Raw genomic sequence first — 22,353 nt, 5'->3', positions numbered from 1 at the left:
TGTTTCTAGATTTTGAATAATCTAGTTTTCATTTAGTACTTGTAAATAATATATAATTAAATTTATCTTCACCCGTTAATTAACTTAAACTTTTGGATGAATCGATGATTTAAGAAGCACTCAAGTTTCAAAATCTTACATTTTTACTTGGTGAAATTTAACTTTATAATTTCAATTTGATCCATAAATTACAAGATTGATTCATATTTTTAACCTCAATTGTTTTCGATAAAGACTTGCATTCAATCACAAAGATTAACATCTATTAATTAATTCCAAATAACTGTGGAGTGAAATTTTGTATTAAATTTTTATTAAGGATGAAAAATAGGAAAACATATTAATACCTTTAATTCTTTTAATCTAATTAATAGGCATTCAGAGATAACATTTGCATTTAGTAAAAAACCACAGTTATAATCGAAACATTTTAAAACTAAATTGAAACAAAACTTAAATTTTAATATTTTCAAAGGTTAGACCGAATTGAAACTAAATTTAAAACTGACTAACAAATAAAAAGTAGACAAAGAAGTTAAGATTTTATTTCTTAGCACTATAAAAACAAACAACAAATATTTAATTATTTCTAATTTCTACGTAATAATAATTCTCATTCAAATAATTAAAATTAACATCCAATAATTTCATAATATTTAAATAGAAATTAAGATAATTAGAGGAGTCATTTCAAAAATATAACAAATATAACAAAGCGGCAAAATATTTACATTGTATAGAAAAATTCTGAAAATGAAAAAAGCCGATAGGACCACAATGAAAAATACCAAAAATTCTCCGTCAACCACGCTGTCAATAACGCACGTAATATATTTGACACATGATCATTTAGAATTAGCTATTGTTTCATATACGATCACTTAGATTTGATCGTTTAGATTTGGATAGCTAAATCTAAACGATTTACTTTTTTCAAATTTTTAAATACGATCGTTTAATTTGGTTATATAATCGTTTAGATTTGGTTACACTATCATTTAGATTTTATCGTTCAGATTTAGGTAGTCAAATCTAAACTATTATTTTTCAAGATTTGGTACACGATCATTTAGATTTGAGCAAACAATTTTTTCAAGATTTGGTACACAATCGTTTAGATTTGAGCAAACAATTTTTTCAAGATTTTTTTGAAACGGTCGTTTATTTTTTAAAGATTATTTGGTACATAATCGTTTAGATTTGGCTAAATGATTTTTTTAAAATTCTTTTGTTACATGATCATTTAGATTTGTCTACAGTTTATATTTGGTTACCCAAACCTAAATTACGACGTTTTTTAAAGTCTTTTATATTTAGTACACGATCTTCAATAACCAAATAAAAGTTTGAAAAAAATAGATCTTTTATATTTGATACACGATCTTGAACTAAAAAACAATTTGAAAAGAAAAAAAGAGGAAGAGAAAAAAGATGATGGAAAGAAAGAAAAAACATTTGCAGATGAAGAGAAGAAGAAAGGCGATAAAAGGGAAGGTCAAACCTAGAATATTTTTAAAATGACTAATTTCATGAGCTTTATTACACAAGTTGTAAATATTTTACCGGGTTGTTATATTTATGAAAATTTTTCATAATTAAATCCAAAATTATCTTAATTTTTAGGACGTTTTACTCCGAGAGACTTTGGTTAAAGGTTAAGTTATATGCATAAGTTTAACATTAATTTATCTTCAATTAACTAGAGCTAGAAATAAATAAATAAGAATAGAAGTATTGCATGTTTATATGTATATGGTAAGGTTTTGATTTCAAATATGTGTATATATTATACGTACATATGGAGGGTAAGGCGTTACTAAAGGCATGTGTTATAGTAAGACAATAATAAATACATGCAAATGGCATCAAATATTTTTCTACATTTGCATCATAAATCAAACTAAAACAACTTTATTAAACAACAATCTCTTTCTTTTAACTGCCTAACAAAAGGATTCTTTGATGATTCAAAAAATGTATATATACATGGCAAGGTAATTATAATTTATAAGGAAAAATTTTATAAATGAAAATAATGCTGAAAATATTTAGAAAATATAGCAAAATTCTATATTATATTAATGATAGACATCGATCATTGATAAATTTAAAAATTTGCTATATTTTGTAAATATTTTTGTTCATTTTAATATTTTTTAAAATAGTCCAATTTATATAATCAGACATGTTGGATATAGTTGTGAGAGATAATGAAATAATAAATTTTTTTAAAAATGAAAACATCTCATCATTCAAAATAAAAGTGTATTTAGAATATATTTTTAAGTGTCAAATTTTAAAAATCAGTAATATTTTACAAATTTTGAATATTTTGTAATCATTCAAAATAGTTTTTCAGATCAATTTTATATAATTTTGATCAAAAGTATTTATATAAATATGAATTTTTTTAAATACATTACTTTATATGATCTATCCAAACATGCTCGATTTAATGTATGATTTTTCATTTTAGTGTCATTTATAAACAATAATTTATAAAATTTATTGTTTTTATTTTTTCTAAAAAAATTAAAAATTTTCATTCCTAGATTTTGAGTCTAGTTTTCATTTAGTTTCGGTAGATCATATATAATTTAATTTACCTTCACCCATTAACTTAAACTTTTTTGTGAATCGATGATTTAAAAGACACTCAAGTTTCAAAATATTACACTTTTACTCGTGAAATTTGACTTTATTTCAATTTGATCCATAAATTGCAAGATTTATTCATACTTTTACCCTCAATTATTTTCGATAAATACTTTCATTCAATCATTGAGATTAACATCTATTAATTAATGAAAAATTGTTAAAAATAGAACATTTGTCAAAATATTTACATTATATAGAAAAATCAAATGTAATAAATTTTGTATTTTAGTGATTTTGTTCTATAGAATGTAAATAGTTTATCAGTATTTTTTCTATTTTTGAACAAAATCCTAATTAATTTAAATAACTTTAGAGCGAATTTTGTATTTTAATTTTAATAACAATGAAAAAGGAAAACATATGAATATTTTTAATTCTTTTAATCTAATCAAATACTCATTAAAAGATAAACATTTACATTTGAAAAGGAAAAATACGATTAAAATCGTAAATCTTGAAAAACAAAGGTGAAATAAAAACTTAATTAATATTTTGAAATGTATAAACCAAATTGAAATCAAATTCGGAATTAAATAGAAAGTAAACAAAGATGTTTTTATTTCTTTAGCACTATCGAAACAGACAACAAATATTTATTTATCTTCAGTTAATTAGAGCTCGAAATAAATAAATAAGAAGAGAAGCATGACATGTTTATATATATGGTAAGATTTTGATTTCAAATATGTGTATATATTATATGTACATATGTAGAGTAAGGAGTTACTAAAGGCATATGTATATATAGTAAGATAATAACAAATACATGCATGCAAATGCCAACAAATATTTTTCTACATTTGCATCATAAATTAAACTAAAACAACTTTATTATACAACAATTTCTTTCTTTAACTGCCAAGAAAATGATTCTTTGACGTTTCAAAAAATGTACACATACATGGCAAGGTAATTATAATTTATAAGAAAAATTTTTATAAATGATAAAATGTTGAAAATATTTAGAAAATATAACAAAATTTTTATATTATATCAATGATAGATACTGATAGATTAAATGAATTTTTATAATATATTATTTTATCTAGTCAATCCAAATAGGCTCGATTTAATGTTTGATTTTTCATTTTAGTGCCATTCCCAAACAACAATTTATAAAATTTATTATTTTTATTTTTCTAGAAAAATTACATTTTTAAGTTCCTAGATTGTGAGTCTAGTTTTCATTTAGTACCGGTAGATAATATATAATTAAATTTACCTTCACTCATTAACTTAAACTTTTAGGTGAATCGAAGATTTAAAAGGTACTCAAGTTTCAAAATATTACCTCTTTTACTCATGAAATTTGATTTTATTTCTATTTGGTCCTTGCGAGATTTATTCATACTTTTAACCTCAATTGTTTTGGATAAACACTTACATTTAATCATTGAGGTTAACCTCTATTAATTATTTTTAAATTACTTTAGAGTGAAATTTTGTATTTAATTTTTAATAACGATGAAAATTTGCAAAACATATTAATACTTTTAATTCTTTTAATGTAATTAAATAGGCATTTAAAGATAAAACATTTTTATTTAGTAAAAAAATACAATTAAAAATCCTAAAAACAAATTGAAACAAAACTTAAATCTTAATATTTTAAAATATATAAACTAAATTGAAACAACTCAAAATTGAGAAACAAATAAAATGCAGATGAAAGCACACGCTAAAAAAGTTTTTATTTCTTTAGCACTACGGAGACAGACAACAAAGAGAAAAAAAAAAAAAAAAACCTAAATTCAAACTTGATTAGTGCCCACAATTATTTTCGGACACAAAAGACAGTCTTCTCTAGAATGGTTTATTTACATGGTAAGGTGATAATATAATATTTTAGGACTTTTTGGTAGAGATTTTAAAAACGTCAATTTGAAGTGGATTCAATAAAACTATACTATTATTTAGGAATATTTTCATAAATATAAATATAATAAAATATCAAAATATTTAGAGCAACAAAATAAAAAAGTCTAAGAAGTCGGCCATGTTTTTTAAATATTCCATTTCCCCTTCTTTTCCATCTCTTTCTTCAATTTTTCTTTTCTTTTCTATTGTCTTTTTCTCTTTTTTTTGACAATTTTTTTATTTTTTTAAATTGTTATTTGGTTCAAAATCGTATACCAAATATAAAAGATTAATTTTTTCTTTCATTTTTTTTCAAAAGGTTATTTGGTTATTCAAGATCGTGTACCAAATATAAAAAATCTTGGTATACAATCTTGGAAAACAAATTGTTGGATATTGGTAAACATTTATATTTCGCTACAACCAAATCTAGCAAATATAAAAGATCTTGAAAAAAATCTTTGGGATATTGGTACTCGCTTAAAGATTGTGTAGTTAAATCTAAACAATCGTGTACCAAAGAATATTGAAAAAAAAATTATCGTGTAGCCGAATATAAATGATCGTGTAGCCAAATCTAAACGATTTTAGTACAAAATCGTGCACCAAATATCGTGTGAATGGCCAATTAATGGCGTGTTGACTGGAGTATTTTTTGTATTTTCCATTGTAGGCCTATCGGCTTTTTTCGCTTTGAAATTTGTTCTGTACAGCGTAAATATTTTCGGTTAGTTATATTTTTAAAATACCCCTAATATTTATAGGTTTTTTTAAAAATAATAAAAACAAACTATTTACATCTCACATAAGAAAAACCTAATAAAAGACAAAGTTAAATTTACACTTGATTTCTCTATGAAGTATAAGCATTTCTATTTGCAAATAAATTATATAATTATTATTATTTAATCTTTTTAGTACAATAGCTAGGGTTGGGTAATTCAAGTGTTCCACCTCTAGATGAAAAGTCATGTCGGGTATCGTTGAGCTAAGCTTTTACTTTAACACTCACGTAAAATTACATAATTTATAACTCATACATAATATATACATATATCATATTTTCTAAGAAAATGAATTGAGTTTATTGACCTAACATTTTTCTTTATTTAATAAAAATTTGTATTTTAAATTTAAATTTTAAAACCTTAATCTAATGAAAGCATAAAAATGTTATTTTCAGAGTTTGCAAGGTAGAATCTGAAAATAATTTTCTAAAACAAAATTTAAGTTGTCTGTCAAACACATATTTACTCGACTTTCGGTACATCTGAAAAACATAAAACAAAATTTGATTTTCCACCGTACAAGGCCCTCTCTCTTTTTGTTTGACAAATTAACTAAGTAAAATATTCATTATTTACAAAGAAATTTAAATTTATGGTAATATTATTATATATATATATGTATAAAATATAACATCCTCTAGTGTTGTTCATAGTAGAAGATTAAATTTTGTGAGAGAGAAATATATCATCGATATGAATCAATCACTTCTTTGTTTTCTTTGTTACTCTTCTTATTCTATATCCAAAGCTGATTGTAGGAAATGATAGTTTCATTCAAGACACGTGCAACAGAGTTGAAGTTGAATCGAAAGATCTTTGCATTTTCGTGGTAAGCTCTAATTTAAATGATTATTTAAAGTTAAATTTGACAAGTCTTCTCATCTTTGTCAATTGAACGCTTGGTGTCGTGATCGATGACCTTTAATTTCCTACCTTTCAAATCGAAAGTTAAATAGATAATTGAATAACTGGACGCAACAAGTCTTTATGAGCTGCATGACTAAAAGATTCTTTACAAATTGTGCAAGAAGAGCAATTGTTCGAGCTACAAATTAGTGAAGAATTGGATTTTGATTTGTCACAAATTAATTGATAGCTTTTTAGATCTTTGTGAGATTAATTTTGAAGGATTTGTAGATGAACCCTCAACTTGGAAGTCGAGATATGGTTATGTGAGCTCTCTCTTATATCTTTCATTAAGCATAGATAATCTCATTAAATGTAATCATATACAAGCTTGTTATGGTTCATTCATTACTTCTTAATTATTATATGTATTTCATATATTTGGTTTTTATTTTATTTCGTTGTAGCTGTTCCATTGTTGTCTCTTTGGTCATCTGATCTAGCTACTTTAAATTAATATATGATAAAAAAAATTGGTTCACGTTTAACTATTATGGTTTTTTTTTTTTGGAAATCGTAAGTCGATTCAAATTTGTAACCGGTTTAATTTGAAATAACTTTTCAAGCGCTTACTCAATTATATATAAATGTCATCCTAAACAGGTTGCCTTAAATATTTTTTGGCTACCAGTTACTTAAAATCTTTACTAGTTTCCATATATATTATTTCACCAATTGAATCATGGTGCAAATCGTTTTGAGCTGACACCAAAATGAGAATAAAATGCTTATTGAAATGAAGATTTATTTACAAAGTTTAAGAAAACCTAAAAACCAGCTCTAAATGGTATGCCAGTTTGAGGCAACCATTGAGTCCCGTTAATAAACATTTCAACACTAAAAGTTGCAACTTCTCTTGCATTATCTAACACATGATAACCAGGCCAATTAACCCTTTGAGAAGTGTTGGCTCCTCCACCACTGTTATTGTATTCGGCATAATACAATACATTCTCTGGCACTCCTGGCCACTCCAGCCATCCTTTAGGTTGAACCACACTGTCAAGAAATGAATCAATGAAAACAACCATTGAGTACATTCTCCATGGTCGTCCAAGAAACACCGTTACCTTGTCCTTACTTGATGCTATCTCTGGCGACACAGTCACGTTGCAGTTTTGGAAGATGAAGCCGCTCGGAGCACTTAAACTCTGCTTTGATTGTGCGGTTACAGTAATTTGAACGTCGAATAATCGAGCGTATATATTACAATCTTGGAATACAACAAGCCCGTTTCCGAAAATGAAATCAACACTTCCATAGATATCGCATTCTTTGAAGAACTGAGGAACTGATCCAGCATAGAGAGTATCTTGATAACCCAAAAACACACACCTGTAGTAAGCTGTGTGTTTTGCTTGGTCAAGAACAGCAATTGCTTGGCCTTCATTTGGTCCAGCAGAGTTTTGAAAGGTCAAAAACTGAGCCATGAAGTTTTCTCCATATACAGCTTCCAAAATCAAACGTTGCGTGAGTAATAAATTATAAAATTTATGTCTCATTTGCTAACTATTTGATTTTTTAAAATAAAACCTATATTTTTAATTTTTTTCAACTTCTTACCTTTTGTTTTCTTTAAGTAACAAAGTGGAATTTTTAGTCTAAAGTGTTTTAAAACTAATGGTTTTTTAAATAAAACAAGAAATTAAAGGTAAAATGGTGTTTATATATATATATATATAGATTTAATTTTTTAAAAGTTAAAAAACAAAGAATTGATTACCAAACAAGTCTTTTTTAATATGAGGGTCGGGATAGTTGAAGCTTACTGAGAGTAGCAGAAGATGCCGTGGAGGACCCAGTACCATTACTTCGATTGTTAACAATGATGGTAGTAGAAGAATCATCTCCAATTAAAGCAATAAAAGTTTTCTCGGATGGAACTTCAATAATTTCTTGGTAAGTTCCAGGTTTTACATGAATGTAAAATCTTGTCATGCTAAAATTTGGTGCCGCTGCTATAGCATCGTTAACTTTAACAAAATTTCCTGTTCCATCTAAAGACACTGTAGAATTAAAACTAAAGCAATCAGAAAGATCAACAATAACAACTAACAAATATACTATAAAGAGCATTTTAAATGTGAATATTATCGTTGAAAGTGATAAACAAAATATTATTGAATGCAAAAGGATATATGAAGGCTTAGCTTCAAGTTTGAACTTTAGAAAGTAGGGACTCCGAAGTCCTTGTATTTATAGAGAATGGATGGTCCATTAAAAATTCATTTGGTTTAATAAGCTAAACTGATGTAGTAAGTTAAAATACATCTTTTAAAGGGAAAAAAGCTACATCCGAGGATTTAAGCAATCAATGAATACGTTTTTCTTGACTTAAATCATCACTGTTAATTGCAAAAATAATGAATATGTCATTAAACATCATTTTTCTATTAAATTTTGTTCATTATTATTAAAATAATTTAACTATTATGTGTTAGGAATAGTTATTTTTCACATCAGGTTAAAATAATCAACAGAAAATCAACCATTTTTGGCCATTAAATGTAAATGTGTTTAAGTATTTAAATTCTTTTCTTTGAAATTGCATCAAATAGAAAAAAAAATTAAAAAAAATAGCTTCATGACATCTCTTTAATGCATATTACGAATATGACAAATATGACAAGTAATTAATGATATCGGAAGACTATCAAAGGAATATTTGAAGGTTATCCGTTTTTAAATTTGCTACTTTTACAATTAAGAAAATATAGTGATATGAGTCTTATTATCATACATATTTTTGCTATTTTTACAAATGCCTCTCTTTTCCGTTTACATATGTTTTCTCGCCAGTTTCTCCCTAGAGTTCTTTTTAATTGAAACAATTGCCCCCATTTTATGGTTTTTATTATTATTATTTTGGAAATTTCACAATTTTAGTGACTATACTTCACACAATTTGTTTCCACTACAAAATCACTTCAAGAAATAGCCTCTTTGATAGGTTTTGAATATAGCATCTTTTTAAAACGCTATCGAAGATAGGCAGAAAACAATCTCAGCTTTTTTGCATTTAAGATTTTGCCCATTTTTTCTTAATTTGACAATTTGATCTTTTCTCCGTTTACTTGAACTCACATTTCTTCTCCATTTACCCAATTTCAGCCCTTTCTTGCATATTTTCTCCAACCATTTTTTTAAATTCTAGTAACTTCCTTTTACTGTTGTTTACCATCTCCATTTTGCTGTAAATTTTCATTAGATTTTAGTCTCCCTAATTGTTGTTTATAATCACAAAATATATATAATTTGTGTATGATTATTACTTTAGGATAATGTAAGGCATATATTTGGTCCATGTCTATAAAAAATTTATAAATAGATATCAATGGTAAGGTTATAATGATGCTCAAATTTCATAGAATTTATATTTGGAGGACAAAATTGCATACAGTATATATGGAAAATACAGTTCTTTGTATATACATATGTGTGTTAAAAAGTTGTGTTTAAAAAACGTATATGGCAGGATAATAATAATAATATTTTACTTTATTGAGAGCATAAGAATTTGATTTTTCTTGTTTAATTACTAAAACAAAGAAAAAAAAAATTTCAAAAAAGAGAAAAAGACAAAACAGTTGAACTCCTCTGTATGTGGCTCTCTCCCCCATCCAAATGGATGGACGACATTTTGGAAGTTAAAAAAGAAAGTTGTATTTTATATGGTTTTTTAAGTTAAAATATCTAAATGGTATATATGAAAATAATATAAGAAAATTTTCATAAATATAACAAACTACTAAAATCGACCCGTGTGATAAAGTCCATAAAGTTAGTAATTTTTTAAATATTTTAAGTTTGTCATTCCATCTTTCTTGTCATCTTTGCTATTTTTTATTGTCTTCTTCCTTTACTCTTCTTTTTTTTACGCTCTGATTTCTTTCCATCTATTCTTCTCCTTTCTTTGTTTACGTCATTTAAATTTTGGTAACCAAATCTGATTTCTTTTTATCGTATTTCTTCTTTTTCTCTTTTTTTTTTCCGCTTTGTGCATCGTCTTTCTTTCTTTCCTCTTTTTTTTACGTTATTTAAATTAGGGTAACCAAATCAAGATAGTGTATAAAGAATTTGAAAAAAAGCGTTTAGCCAAATCTAAACGGTCGTGTAGCCAAATCTAAACGATCGAGTAACCCAATTAATTAAACCATCGTATAATTAACCAAATTAATTAAACGATCGTGTAACCAAATTAAATGATATAATTGAAAAAAATAAATCGTACGATCGTGTACCAAATATATTACGCACGTTGTTGACGGAGCATTTTTTGTATTTTTCACTGTGGACTTGTGAGCTTTTTCTGTTTTTAGAATTGTTCTATACAGTGTAATTAAATATTTTACCGCTTTGTTATTTTTTTGAAAATATCCCATAATATATTGTGCAATATTCTTTTTTTTTGTTTTTCTCTTTTACCGTTGTAACGGAGAGAATCAACCATTCAATATCAAGATTATTCGTAATATTTATATAAATACTGTGTAAACTAAGTTATACTCAATTTTGTAGAAAACTTTATTTACTTGGTTAGAAATACTAAGTAAACATTTATTAATTCCAAAGGAAATGCCTTATAATCTTTTATTGATTTGGAGAGAGATTTGAAATTTTGATGAATATGTTCTAATATCCTCATAAATTTTTTTGAGAAAAACCCACTTAAAACGATCAAAATATTTCTTTTAATTAGGAGTTCAATTTTTTCACTCTGAAACAGGTGGTTTATTGGATCGACAAAAGATACTGACAATGTAAAAAAAAAAAAAAAAACATAACAATGAGAGTAAGAGAGATAAGAGAGACACAAATATGTTAACCCAAATTAGTGTAAACACACCTATATCTAGGAAGCTTTATGCCAAGGTGAAAGAATATCCACTAGTATAGTAAAAGTTTACAAGTGCATGATATCAACTAGTGAGTACATTAGGCTCCTCTTAGCTTTGATGCTCTTGAGACAAGTCAGCAGGTCAAGGTTTCTCCTTAATTTAATATTGTTTGCAATAACTTCACCTTCTTTCACCCTTTAGTTGTTTCACAACCACAACTAGATCGTATAGTGAATATCTTTACCACTTAACTGTAGTCCAACAAACAACTTCAAACACTAATAGCCTTTCGACACACACCTTTTGCTGAACAACACAATGTTGAGAGTAAAAACACGTGTTCTGTATAACAAAACCAGAGACAGTTATTGGAAACAAGTGGCTTAGCCTACGAATCACAACCCTCTCAATAAAAAGGGGTGATAAAAAAGGTTGAAATTGCTTACAAAGAAAACACCCTTAAGAAGAAAAGAAAGCTAGCAAAAAAGCAGCCCAAAAATGTAAGAATCCAAAGACACCATGTAAACCCCGATTCCAAAGTATTAAGGGAATTTTCAAGAAGCTTAAGGATTTTTGATGAAACTGAGTAGGAATAATTGGAAAAAGAATTTATATCGAGGTTTTGAGTATTTATGGTTGGATTAAAGAGTCGTATAGTGATTTAGACAAAAAAGAAAATTTTATTTCAAGACTTGGTTAAAAAAGGTGTTTGAGAGATATTTTTTAAATGTCATAGAAAGCACGTCGTTATAGGAGTGTCTTGTTTGGAGTGTCATAAAAACTTAAGAAAACAAGAAGAAGGTCAAAGAAAGGGGATGGATGATAAGAAGGGGATGGGCAAGGCATTGAAAGAGAAGAAGGAAATCAAAGAAAGAGGCTTAAGCATGACATGACAAGATGTTTTGTTGTTATTAAGTAGGAGATGGAAAACATGCAAATCACCTAAGACATGCCTAGGGTAGGCTAGGAGAAACTGTCAAAGCTATAAAAGTATGAGGTGGGTGTTAGGTGTCAATCTTAAAAGATGCAGTCTCTTCTATAAACAGGTTAACTTTGATGAAGAAGTGCATCCAATTCACTTGTGCTATTTCCTTGTTACCACTTGAAAAATACCTTAAACTGAGTTTAGTTGTGAGCGTAAGGCTACTGGACTGAAAGGAATGCTAAAGAAAAGTCAAAATTGGAGTTGAAGCACCGAAGGTCATCTCTCGAGTATTTTTGAGCAGTATTTGCTTTCTGGAGGTTCCATAACACATCACTTAGAGTTAAGAGCTAAAATGTTGAGGTAAGATACTTAAAAAATTTATAAGAAACTTTGTAGAAGGAAGTTTTATCATTTGAGTTCTGAATTTTGAGTTATTAGCCTCCAAAGTTCAAAGAAGGATTTTGGTCGAAAACCTAGTTTCTAGGCATGACACAAGCGGCCATGCGCGCGCGGCCATACGCATGACATCAAGCACGCGACCATGCGCGCGTGGCATCTAGGCAGTGCTATGCGTGCGTCAACCTATTCCTGCCACCTATCAGCGCATGCCAGCCGCCTACCAACCATCCATGCACACCTATCGGACATTTTAGGCCATTTTGGGTATTTTTTGGTGTTTTTGCCAATTTTACTTGAAGTTTTGGTATTTTCTCGTTATTGGAGATTACTTGGAGTATAAATAACTTATTTTTTAGAAAAAGTGAAATTTGGTAAACTTTCCTAAGCTAAGGAAGAAATCATCAGGTGAGTGAGTAAAATTGGTTTTAAAATGTTATTTGATACCATGATTTGAAGCATACAAGAATTGGTTGTATTCACAAACAAATTACTTTATTAAAATATTCACAAACCAATGCTTGTATGCTTAATGCTTTATGTTTTTTACTGCAAATAGTTATGCTCAATACTTTTTACTGCAAAGTATGTTTTAATGACTCTTATGTTTGCAGTAAAAAGGATTAAGAACAACTATTTAGAAATTATGTTTTGAAAATATCACTCACTGGTCATTTTAAGCTCATTTTTTCAAAATGTTTTCTCTTAAGAGTTATGTTACCCTGAGCTGAGCTTGTTGCTGTCATGCCAACCAGTCTTTTAGAAGAAATTTCAAGTTATTATAGTTAAGTAATATTGAGTAGAGGAGAATTAAATAAGTTAAATTTGTATATGTATCATTATGTCTTACTATTTATTGTATACCATTTCTTAACTTGTTGCTGCACGTTAAATTTCTTAATAGGTTAATAAATTTTATGCTTCCACTACATTTTAAAAGATTAAAGGAATAGGGTTAGCAGGTACCATCAAGGTAAGAAATGGTATCGATTGACCTCACACCGTATCTCGGATCAATAGTAGGTGGTCTAGGAGGGGGTGTGACACACCGTAACAGAGCAAGGAAGCCAGAGACAACATAACAAACACGAGGGACAAAAGAAAATATTGAAGCCAAGAAGTCAGAGACAACATAACAGCGCAAGGAAGGGGGTGTGACACACCATAACAGAGCAAGGAAGTCGGAGACAACATAACAAACACGAGGGACAAAAGAAAATATTGAAGCCAATAAAAGGACATAACAATCTCCTCCTTTCGCACAAGATTTTCTTTTATCACCAAACCATCAACGACTTATTTATACAGCTAAATGAGAGAATTTTACTAATGTTTAGAAGGTGTGATTACTAGACGAGTACCCTATTTATTATTGAAAAGAAAAAGAATGCTAATTCTAATTAATAAGAGAAATTAATCCTAATTCTAATAGACTAAGGATTTGACCTTAATACCCTATTCCTACAACATCATTCTATCCCTTAAAAAATAAGACTCGTTCTCGAGTTTTAAATCGAAAATGAAGGTAAAAAAAAAAAAAGGTAAACCACTTGAATAGAAACGAAAAACTAATATCAACAACATCCAAATTGCTTAAGTTGAGCCAAGATTTTTCTTTTGAAATGAAATAAATTTTTTAGCAAAGTCACTATGATATCCAAGAATTAAGTTCAAGAAATCCATTGCCATCATAATCAAGTCCCGCATTGCTTCATCATCTTCTCCTTATTTATTTGTCGTGTCTTCAATTCAACCATTTCAGACTTGCCAACAATTCTGGAAAAATACTTACAATTTTTCTATTCCAAACATAGCATCTCCCAATCCTGTATGCTTTGCAATCAACTTGAATTAGGTTTTTGGGTTTATTCAAATAATTAAAGTTTGCCCTTGAGTATTCTCCTCTTCTTCTCTTCTTCTACCTCTTTCATAACTTTGATTTTGACATCTCTTATGTTTTGGAAAGATCTGGGGGTCATATCACCTTCCTCCATTTTCGACATTGATTTGATTTTCGATTTGTGATGGATACAATAGACATGTTCAGTGAAAATAAGGATCAAATTTTAGTCTAAATGCATCTAATCTTATTAGAAGTAAGTATGTAAAAACTCCCTAATTAAACTAAATTAGGGTTTAATTAAAACTTACCTTTGTAGCTCCTGTTCGCTTGAAATCTCCACACGATCTCAAACTCGACCACCACTAGCGTTGATCCGCTACTTTTCAGACTTAGAACTAGGTTGCGGGTCTGATGTGTGAAGGATTTGAGAAAAAGATAAATGGAATTTGGAGGTTGGGCTAAAGGTTAATAGTTGGGAAAAATTATTTTTGAAAAATTCAAATAATTTTATAGTGTCAAGAGATTTTTTTCAATATGAAAATCAACCATTTAAATAGACAAAATTCATGCAACTATTGCATGTCTAAACTCACTCAAGCCTAACACCTCACATTTTATTAACTCTTAATGGGTTTGATTTCATCATCGTGAGCTTTCACTCAGCTCACGAATGAATTAGTGGAATTATGCAACATTGCACTATCTCTTAGTGGGCTTGGTGTAATTACCATGAGCCTCCACATATTCCACTAAGAGTTAGTGGGATTATCTAACAAAATATTGGATTTTTCCACTAACTTTAGTCAAAGGGTAAAATGGTCATTTCACCATTCAAGTCAAAAGTCAACATTTTGACTTTTAACTATTTTATCTGTCTTGACTAATTCTAACCTCCCCAGCATGAATCTGCATCTATTTTTCCAAAATTCAAATCATAGTTTGACTTTTTGAAGTCAAAATTCAACCCTTTGACTTTTTACAACTTTGATCATTCCATCATTTTTTAGATTTCGAATATGAATCTGCATTCGTATTCTTGATATTTAAATCATAGTTAAATATAAAGTTCTATCTCTCAACTAATAATTGATCGCTATATCAAATATACTTGTCGGTTTATCTCTCCTTACCTAACCAGAACCATTCGAACTAATCTAACATAATGTTCTAAGTTAATTCCATATGAGCTAGTAGGGGAACCTAATGGACCTATAGATCATGGGCTCCAATGATCAAAGATTAATTGGCTAAACTCTTTTAGACCGAGCTAATCAACAATCGTTAATTAATGGGTAATTCCACTAAAGTCCCTAGTTACACTCCCCTAACTATGGATATATTTGTGTCCATCTAATATAACCATGATTGGTCAAAATATTGTTTTACCCCCGAGATTACATATTGCTTCTTAAGTCTCATTGATCCACTATTGAATTGTTTTAAGGTCCAACCTATAAACCGAATCCCTCTCGAGCCAATGATAGGGTGGGACCCCTTGTTCAAGACCTAGACTTAAGAGAACAACCTATCTACTAACCATAAAGCGGGTGTGAGTGAATTCTATCTTAAAATGGGAGGCTTATTAAGCCAACGCTGTTGAGCTACTCTCACCTATGCAGATCTAAGGATAACTCCGTGCGAACAAGAGTTCATAATTAGCTCAAGTTTAAGATTAAGTTATCTAGGTCATCAATAATTGAAATAGTAAGTTTTATACAGTCAATGGTATTGTAACGTAAAAGTGACTATTATTTTATGGTTCTAGTCCTACGTAAACTCTTTACATAGGATGTCCCCACTTTCATGTCTCCACATGAATGGTTCACAATCACATCTTTTATACTAACTACAAAGCAGGTCGCATCCATAATGTCCAACCTTAGTCATATACTATGGACCATTTAGGCCATATACTCAAACTTGATCCACATTTATGTCTCTACATAAAGTTCAAGTTTACTAATGATGGTCTCTTGATTTTAATTTATTAGATTCAAGATTATAGTATTTAATATCACCAATAATTCCTTAGTAACTTTATTGAATAGAATATGACTTTAAACTACAAACTACGAGTTATAGGACAAATTATAATAATTTGAGTCTTGCAATCTTGAATTTGAACGTGTTTTTGTCAACTTCGTTTCCATAGATTATTTGTTATTTAATCAGCTAATCATATTCTTCAACTTGAATCTTGATCTACTTTTCTTTGCAGGTGATTTTCCTTTCAACACCAAAACTTCTTACAGTATTTTCTTCTTTTAAAATTTTGTGTGGGTCCTCCGATTTTTGTTCATTGTTTTCTTCCTCGTAGTCAATTTTTTTAATACATCTTTATAAAGTTATTACAAATGTTTTGGAAATTGCTCTACATTTTGAGTTATCTCTCCCAGCAAACGTTAGATTTTATTGACTTTAATTCCTTTTTCATTTTTTCAAAAACTTCATGATTGATGTACAAATTGGGTGTTCTTGAATAAGCTTCTCAATTGTATTTGTTGTAGGACCAATTCTTGTATTTTCTTGCATATTTCTCAGTTTTTCTGAGTTGTTCTATATAACAAAAATAATAATTTATGTCCTAAATCATAGTGGTTGTTCTATAAAATTCCATTCTTGCACAATCTTGATAAAACTTTGGTTTTTTTTTTTAATTTTAATTTTAAGGGTCCTCTTGTTAGATGTGTGTTGCTTACCAACAAGCACAACTCATAAAGCTCTCATTTGTGATAGACTTCACGAAGAGTTTCTTAGTTTTTCACCGATGGTAGTCAACGTCGACCCTGATGGCTACTTTGATAACAAATATACCAAATGAGAGAATTATATTAATGATTAAAAGTTGAAAAAAAACAAGTACTCTATTTATAATTGAAAAGAAAACTAATCTTAATCCTAATTAATCAAGTAAACTAATCCTAATCCTAATTCTAATAGATTAAAGAATGACCACAGTACCCTATTCCAATTACATCAACACAAGAACCAATACAAGAGCGAACAAGATAACCATTCCATATAACAAAAGTTAACCCTTACCATTCGAGCAGAAAACAACACAATATAACAAAAGATTTGAAAACCAGTTAGTGGGAGGAGAGTTGCCGCTTGAAAGAGGTGAACCAAGCCACTTGAAATGTCGATCCAAACAGCTAAAATCGACCAAATTGATTTAAACCCAACGATTTTCTACGTGTGGTGGTTGAAGGCAATTCTGAATTTTCAAAAACCAATGGAAAGGTCAGTTGGATAATAAAATAAAGTTTTTTTTTTGATCGAATCAATTGGAAAGTAAAAACAATGATCTCATGTGTTGTTTTTCTCTCTCCCCACCACCTTTTATGTTTCCCAATTTTTCTCTCTTTATATCAACACTTCCCTAGAAAGTTAATACTTACCTTGAATATTTTAAATTTTTTTTAATAACGTTATTTTAAAAAATAACCTAAAAAATATGGTAGGAGGAAAACTATTGTAAAAAATAGTATAGTGAAGTCATGGACCTGGTACACGATAATGTATTGAAGTTCTGGACCTAGTACATGACAAGACATTGAAGCGAGGACCTGATCCACAACTTCGATGAGTTATTTGTCCTCATCGGCAATCAACGCTGCCATGTTGTCTAGTATGCATAATGCATTATTTTTATGCATCTTTATCGCTTCATTTTCTTTCATTCTTTTCACTTTGTTATTTTCTTTATTTTTTTCCCTTGTAATTTACTGCTTTTCTTTATCACTTTCTTTTACCGCTTTCTTTATCGCTTTGTAGATTATTTTAGTTTAGTATATTTTGTGTTTATGGGGATACGCGGGGACAGAATTACGCGAGACAAGAGTATAACAAAAGTTATGCGATATGAAAATAGGCGGTGAGGTACTTATTTAAATTTAATCGCCTAGGGAAGTGTATATCATGTGAGAAAATCAAAGCGTCGTCGTTATTCAACGGTCATTTAGGGTTTCGAAGAGACTAGTTGACTGTGTGTCACACACTTTTATTGACATTACCAGCGTAATAATTGTCATTTCGCGTATAATTATTGAACAAAAAATATCTCAAAGCTTTTATATGAATCCTTCAAAAGCTCTCATGTGAAGAAATTCTCTCTCTCAATCCTTACGATCCTTATCAAAAAACTCATTGGCTTGTTGCAATCCTCACTGAAAACTTCATCCTTAGCACTTTCTGATGGCTAACAAACAAAAGAAGAACCTTGAGACTTCCTTCACCTCCAAACTTACCTCAAAGAAGGATGAGTCATCCACTCAATTTGATGCTAAACATCCGGAACAATCCAAAACCCATGAATCTTCTTACCAGAAATCCAGACCTGAGGTTCCTGGGAAGAAGATTTCCATCAAGCCCATAATAAAGACAACCTCTTTCCAATCACACTCTGTTAGGCCTGATTCGAAGCAAGCACAGAGATCCAAGAAGAGCGTTGCAGATTCCGCTCTTGACGCAAATGAGTGGATGATGTGAGAAGAGAATATTTACAAATGGTTACCTAACTTGGAATTAGGAATGGGAACGATGCAACTAGATGAAAACCAGTCCAGGACAAGAATCTGAAGCATGGGGCTGTTAAGGTTCTTATGGGATGCAAAATAACAAGTGAAAAGGAAGACATACAAGTGCCATCGTAATTCTCGGATAAAGTTATGAAGTTTGTAAAGGAATTGCAAGCTAAGGAGAGGGAAAAGATTAAGGTGGCTGAGAAGAAGAAGGCTGAAGAAGAAAGAAGAAAAGAAGAAGAGAGAATAAAAAGAAAGAAGGAAGAAGAAATAGCCCAGCAAAAGGAATGAGCTAGGCGAGAAGAACAAAGGTTGAAGGAGGATGAAGAAAGGTGAAATAGGAAACGCACACACAAGGTACGTATGATGGAAGATAAAAAGAAAAAATAAAAGAAGGAAATGAGGCAAAAGGAAAAAGCACGCAAGAAAGACGACTGTGTCCTCCAAACGTTTAAAGAGAAAAAGAACGTCATATCTTTGGCAGAGACCAGGACCAAGCTAGCGGAAATCTAAATCGCCAAGAAAAACAAACAAGAAACGCTTGTGGGCCTAAGCGAGCAGGTAAAGAGTGTGACTGCGAGGAATAAAGCGATCGAGCATCAAGAGATTTACCAAGTGGATGTTGTGGCAGAGGAGTTCAGTCGAAAAATTAAGAGAATGAGCCCATTTAAGCTAAGGCTAAGGCCTAAAGAACCAGGGCTTGTTAGAGCCCAACAACCAAAGAATAGTAAGAGTAAGGTGGCAACATCCAAACCTGAGGATGTCCAAAAAGGGAGTAAGATAAGCGCCCAAGACTTGGATAAACTGATCAAGATTGAAAAATGGCTGTTCCCATTCAATGGTCATTTACCTAACTTTCTCTATGGACCTATCAAAGCTTTGAAATGGAAAAACATTTACACAGGTGAGAAAATAGTGTGAGGCTGGACATAGTAGACATGTTTTATGTAGTGAAATACCATCCAGACGAGTCGTACGCGATTCTAGAAGGTGAGAAGGTGCCTTTGATTGTAGAGGAGATAAATGATTTATATGATCTGCCTAATGATCCAAATGTGTACCCAGGCCAAAGGATCAACGCAGACCCTAGAGAAGGAGATGCAAAAAATATAATCAAGCTGATTGCTTGGCCTGGGGTGGATTGGATAAGAATGCCAACTAGGAGACTTCAGCTCTTTCTGCATTAACTAATGACTGAGGCCAATATTTGGTTGTTCTTTATAAAAGAGAAGATCATCCCAACATGTCATGATAGCACAATCCCAATGGAGTACGTATTGCTTATGTATTGCATTATGGCGAAGCAGTCATTCAATTTGGGTTATGTAATGAATTGGGCTTTTCTTGGCTAGACGAGGAACCTCAAAGGCACCAAGCCGTTTCTGACAACAGTGGAGAAATTTTCTCTGAAATATTTGCCTACCCTCGTGAGATACCTTTAGACTAATATGGTAGAAGGCAAGTGTAACTTAGCGAGCCTAAATTGCATAAGAACCCTCCATTAAAACAAGGAGAAAGAACACCGCCAAAAGATACAAAAGCAACAAAGTTGAAATTGATGATATAGCTAATACTCCTTTACCTCCATCGCCACTTAAGAGAAAATCATCGCTGACGATGACTCCCTTGCCGAATCCAATCGCCCAGATGAAATGATACCCTTCTCCTCTCTACTTTTTGAAGATAACCCACTTTTTCCTCGCAAAGATATTGATGATCCCCCTTTGCCACCTATGGAGAAAAATTTTAAAGATCCCAATCCACTACCTCGCAAAGAATTTTTTTATCATCCACCACCCAAATCTCCCTTCTCGCCTAAATCCCCTATCTCCCCTAGTCAGCGCAGTCCTTGCTTGACTGTTTGTTCAAAAATCACACCCCCTCGCCTACCATGGACCCTTTGCATACTCACTCCCTTTCTCTATTCCACTCATAACAATCATCCTCCTTCTCCCAAATTCCAAACTTCTTAAGGCTCTCCTTCGCGACGATCATCTGTGTTGTCCATCTATGCACCCATAAAACCACCCATCATCAACTTGGACCCTAAGCACATAGATTTGAATGTCTCCTTCGTAAACTTATCAGAAAAGGAAGTTTCAACAGAGAAGGTGGTAGAGGATGAAGCAACAGTTGACCCTAATCTTCCTTTGATCATTTATGACCCACTCTTCCAAGACATCCATGTCGAGGAAAATGAAAGCAAGACGAGTTCGGCGAAAGAAGTGTAATCAGATGAAGAAGCCCCTACGAAAAAGGAAGTTGAGTTTCACGATGTACTGCACAATGTAATCGTGGAACCCATGAAAGCGGCTTTTAAGGAAGTGCTTTTGGAGAATGTGGTGATGAAGGAACAAATCGTTAGCCTTAAAATTCAAGTGCAAGGCTTAGAAGTTATAGTCTCCAACCTCAACTCCACGGTCTCGTAACTTTCCTTTGTCCTAACCAACTTAACAAGTTCGACGATTGCTCACTCCAATCAGTCACATCACAATGTGGAGCAACATGATAGGCAATTTGTGGCACAAATGGAGTATACACACGTGGTGTTTGTACAGTATGTTCCACGTCTGTCATTGTGTTAGAGTTGATCGCGTCAATTCCCCCCCATTCCTCTCACAAATCCTACTCTTGGCGAACTTGATCCTTGCCCAGAGAACTAAATTTAGAGGTGTTATTTTGGAGTTTTTGTATTTTGCCTTAATTATCTTATGTTCTTTTGTATTGAACTTTTCGCATTTATTAATCAAATATCTATGAAGTCTCTTTCTCTTGGCGCGTGCCTCATTTATAAATTCTTTGCTTGCTTTCTCTTATTCCTCGCAAGGATAACTTTCATGATGAAATCTATGTTAAGTGTAATTTAACTTGTATCTAATGATGAGGCTTTCCCTAGCGAAATAAACTTCGTACATATTTCTTGTAGTCTTTAGATGAGCAAGCTTTACCTCAAACATCTTTTGTAAATTTTTCCAAGTTCATTTTATCATTCACTTTTTTGCAATGAGGACCTTGCGAGACTCTAAATTTGGTGGTGTATGAGGTCCAAGTCAAAGCTTTCAAAAAATCAAGAAACCCTTCTTTTTATAAAAAAACTAACTCATTCGTTTATTGCAAATTCAATTGAAATAAGAACTTCTATGTTGCCGCCTCTCACCAAAAGTAATAAAAAGAAAAACTACAGCAAAATCTGATAAACAAATGACGATGAGAGTTATAGTTGAGGAGAGGAATGGACTCATAGAGTACCTATGATTTCCCACTCAATGCCTAATGTAAATAAATAACTTAGTTTATAAAAGTTGTTGTGAAAAAAAGAAAGGAACCAATAGTTTTTTAAAACAACGACCATTTCATAAAACGGGAAATAAGATTTTCCACAAATGAACAAGGATATTTTCAGACTTAAGCTTGCCGCATTTAGAATCTAGAAATATTTTTAAGTTTAAAGTAAGAGAAGAAAAGAAGAAATGTCAGAGTGCGAGATAAATTAGAAAAACATTCTGAAAGGTTTAGCAATGTGCACAAAAGAAATCATGTTTAGAATCCTGAGGTGATGCTTGAGGACAAGCATAATTTTAAATTTGAGAGTGTGATAACTTGTAGAAATATAAGTTAT

At 30.6% G+C, this 22,353-nt stretch overlaps 1 protein-coding gene across 1 annotated transcript; it reads right to left on the bottom strand.

Annotated features, from left to right (window-relative positions):
• Positions 1 to 6,976: 6,976 nt before the first annotated feature.
• LOC103503419 (probable pectinesterase/pectinesterase inhibitor 39) lies at positions 6,977 to 9,306 on the bottom strand. Its single transcript, XM_051089527.1, has 3 exons — positions 9,294 to 9,306; positions 7,979 to 8,215; positions 6,977 to 7,659 (listed from the first exon to the last, which is right to left on the bottom strand). The coding sequence occupies exons 1-3, from the start codon at positions 9,304 to 9,306 to the stop codon at positions 6,977 to 6,979; spliced, it is 933 nt and encodes a 310-aa protein (XP_050945484.1).
• Positions 9,307 to 22,353: the final 13,047 nt, after the last annotated feature.

The sequence above is a fragment of the Cucumis melo genome, chromosome 9, assembly GCF_025177605.1.
Source record: "Cucumis melo cultivar AY chromosome 9, USDA_Cmelo_AY_1.0, whole genome shotgun sequence".
Classification (NCBI taxonomy): domain Eukaryota; kingdom Viridiplantae; phylum Streptophyta; class Magnoliopsida; order Cucurbitales; family Cucurbitaceae; genus Cucumis; species Cucumis melo.
The sequence above is the reverse complement of the archived record's forward strand: the minus strand, read 5'-3'. Positions and strand labels throughout refer to the sequence as shown.

What these genes read in the sequence shown, in the direction of transcription:
- LOC103503419 (XM_051089527.1), bottom strand. An exon ending in GGCATCTTCTGCTACTCTCA is followed by an intron (nt 7,660 to 7,978) that starts GTAAGCTTCAAC and finishes TGATTTTGGAAG; the next exon opens with CTGTATATGGAGAAAACTTC.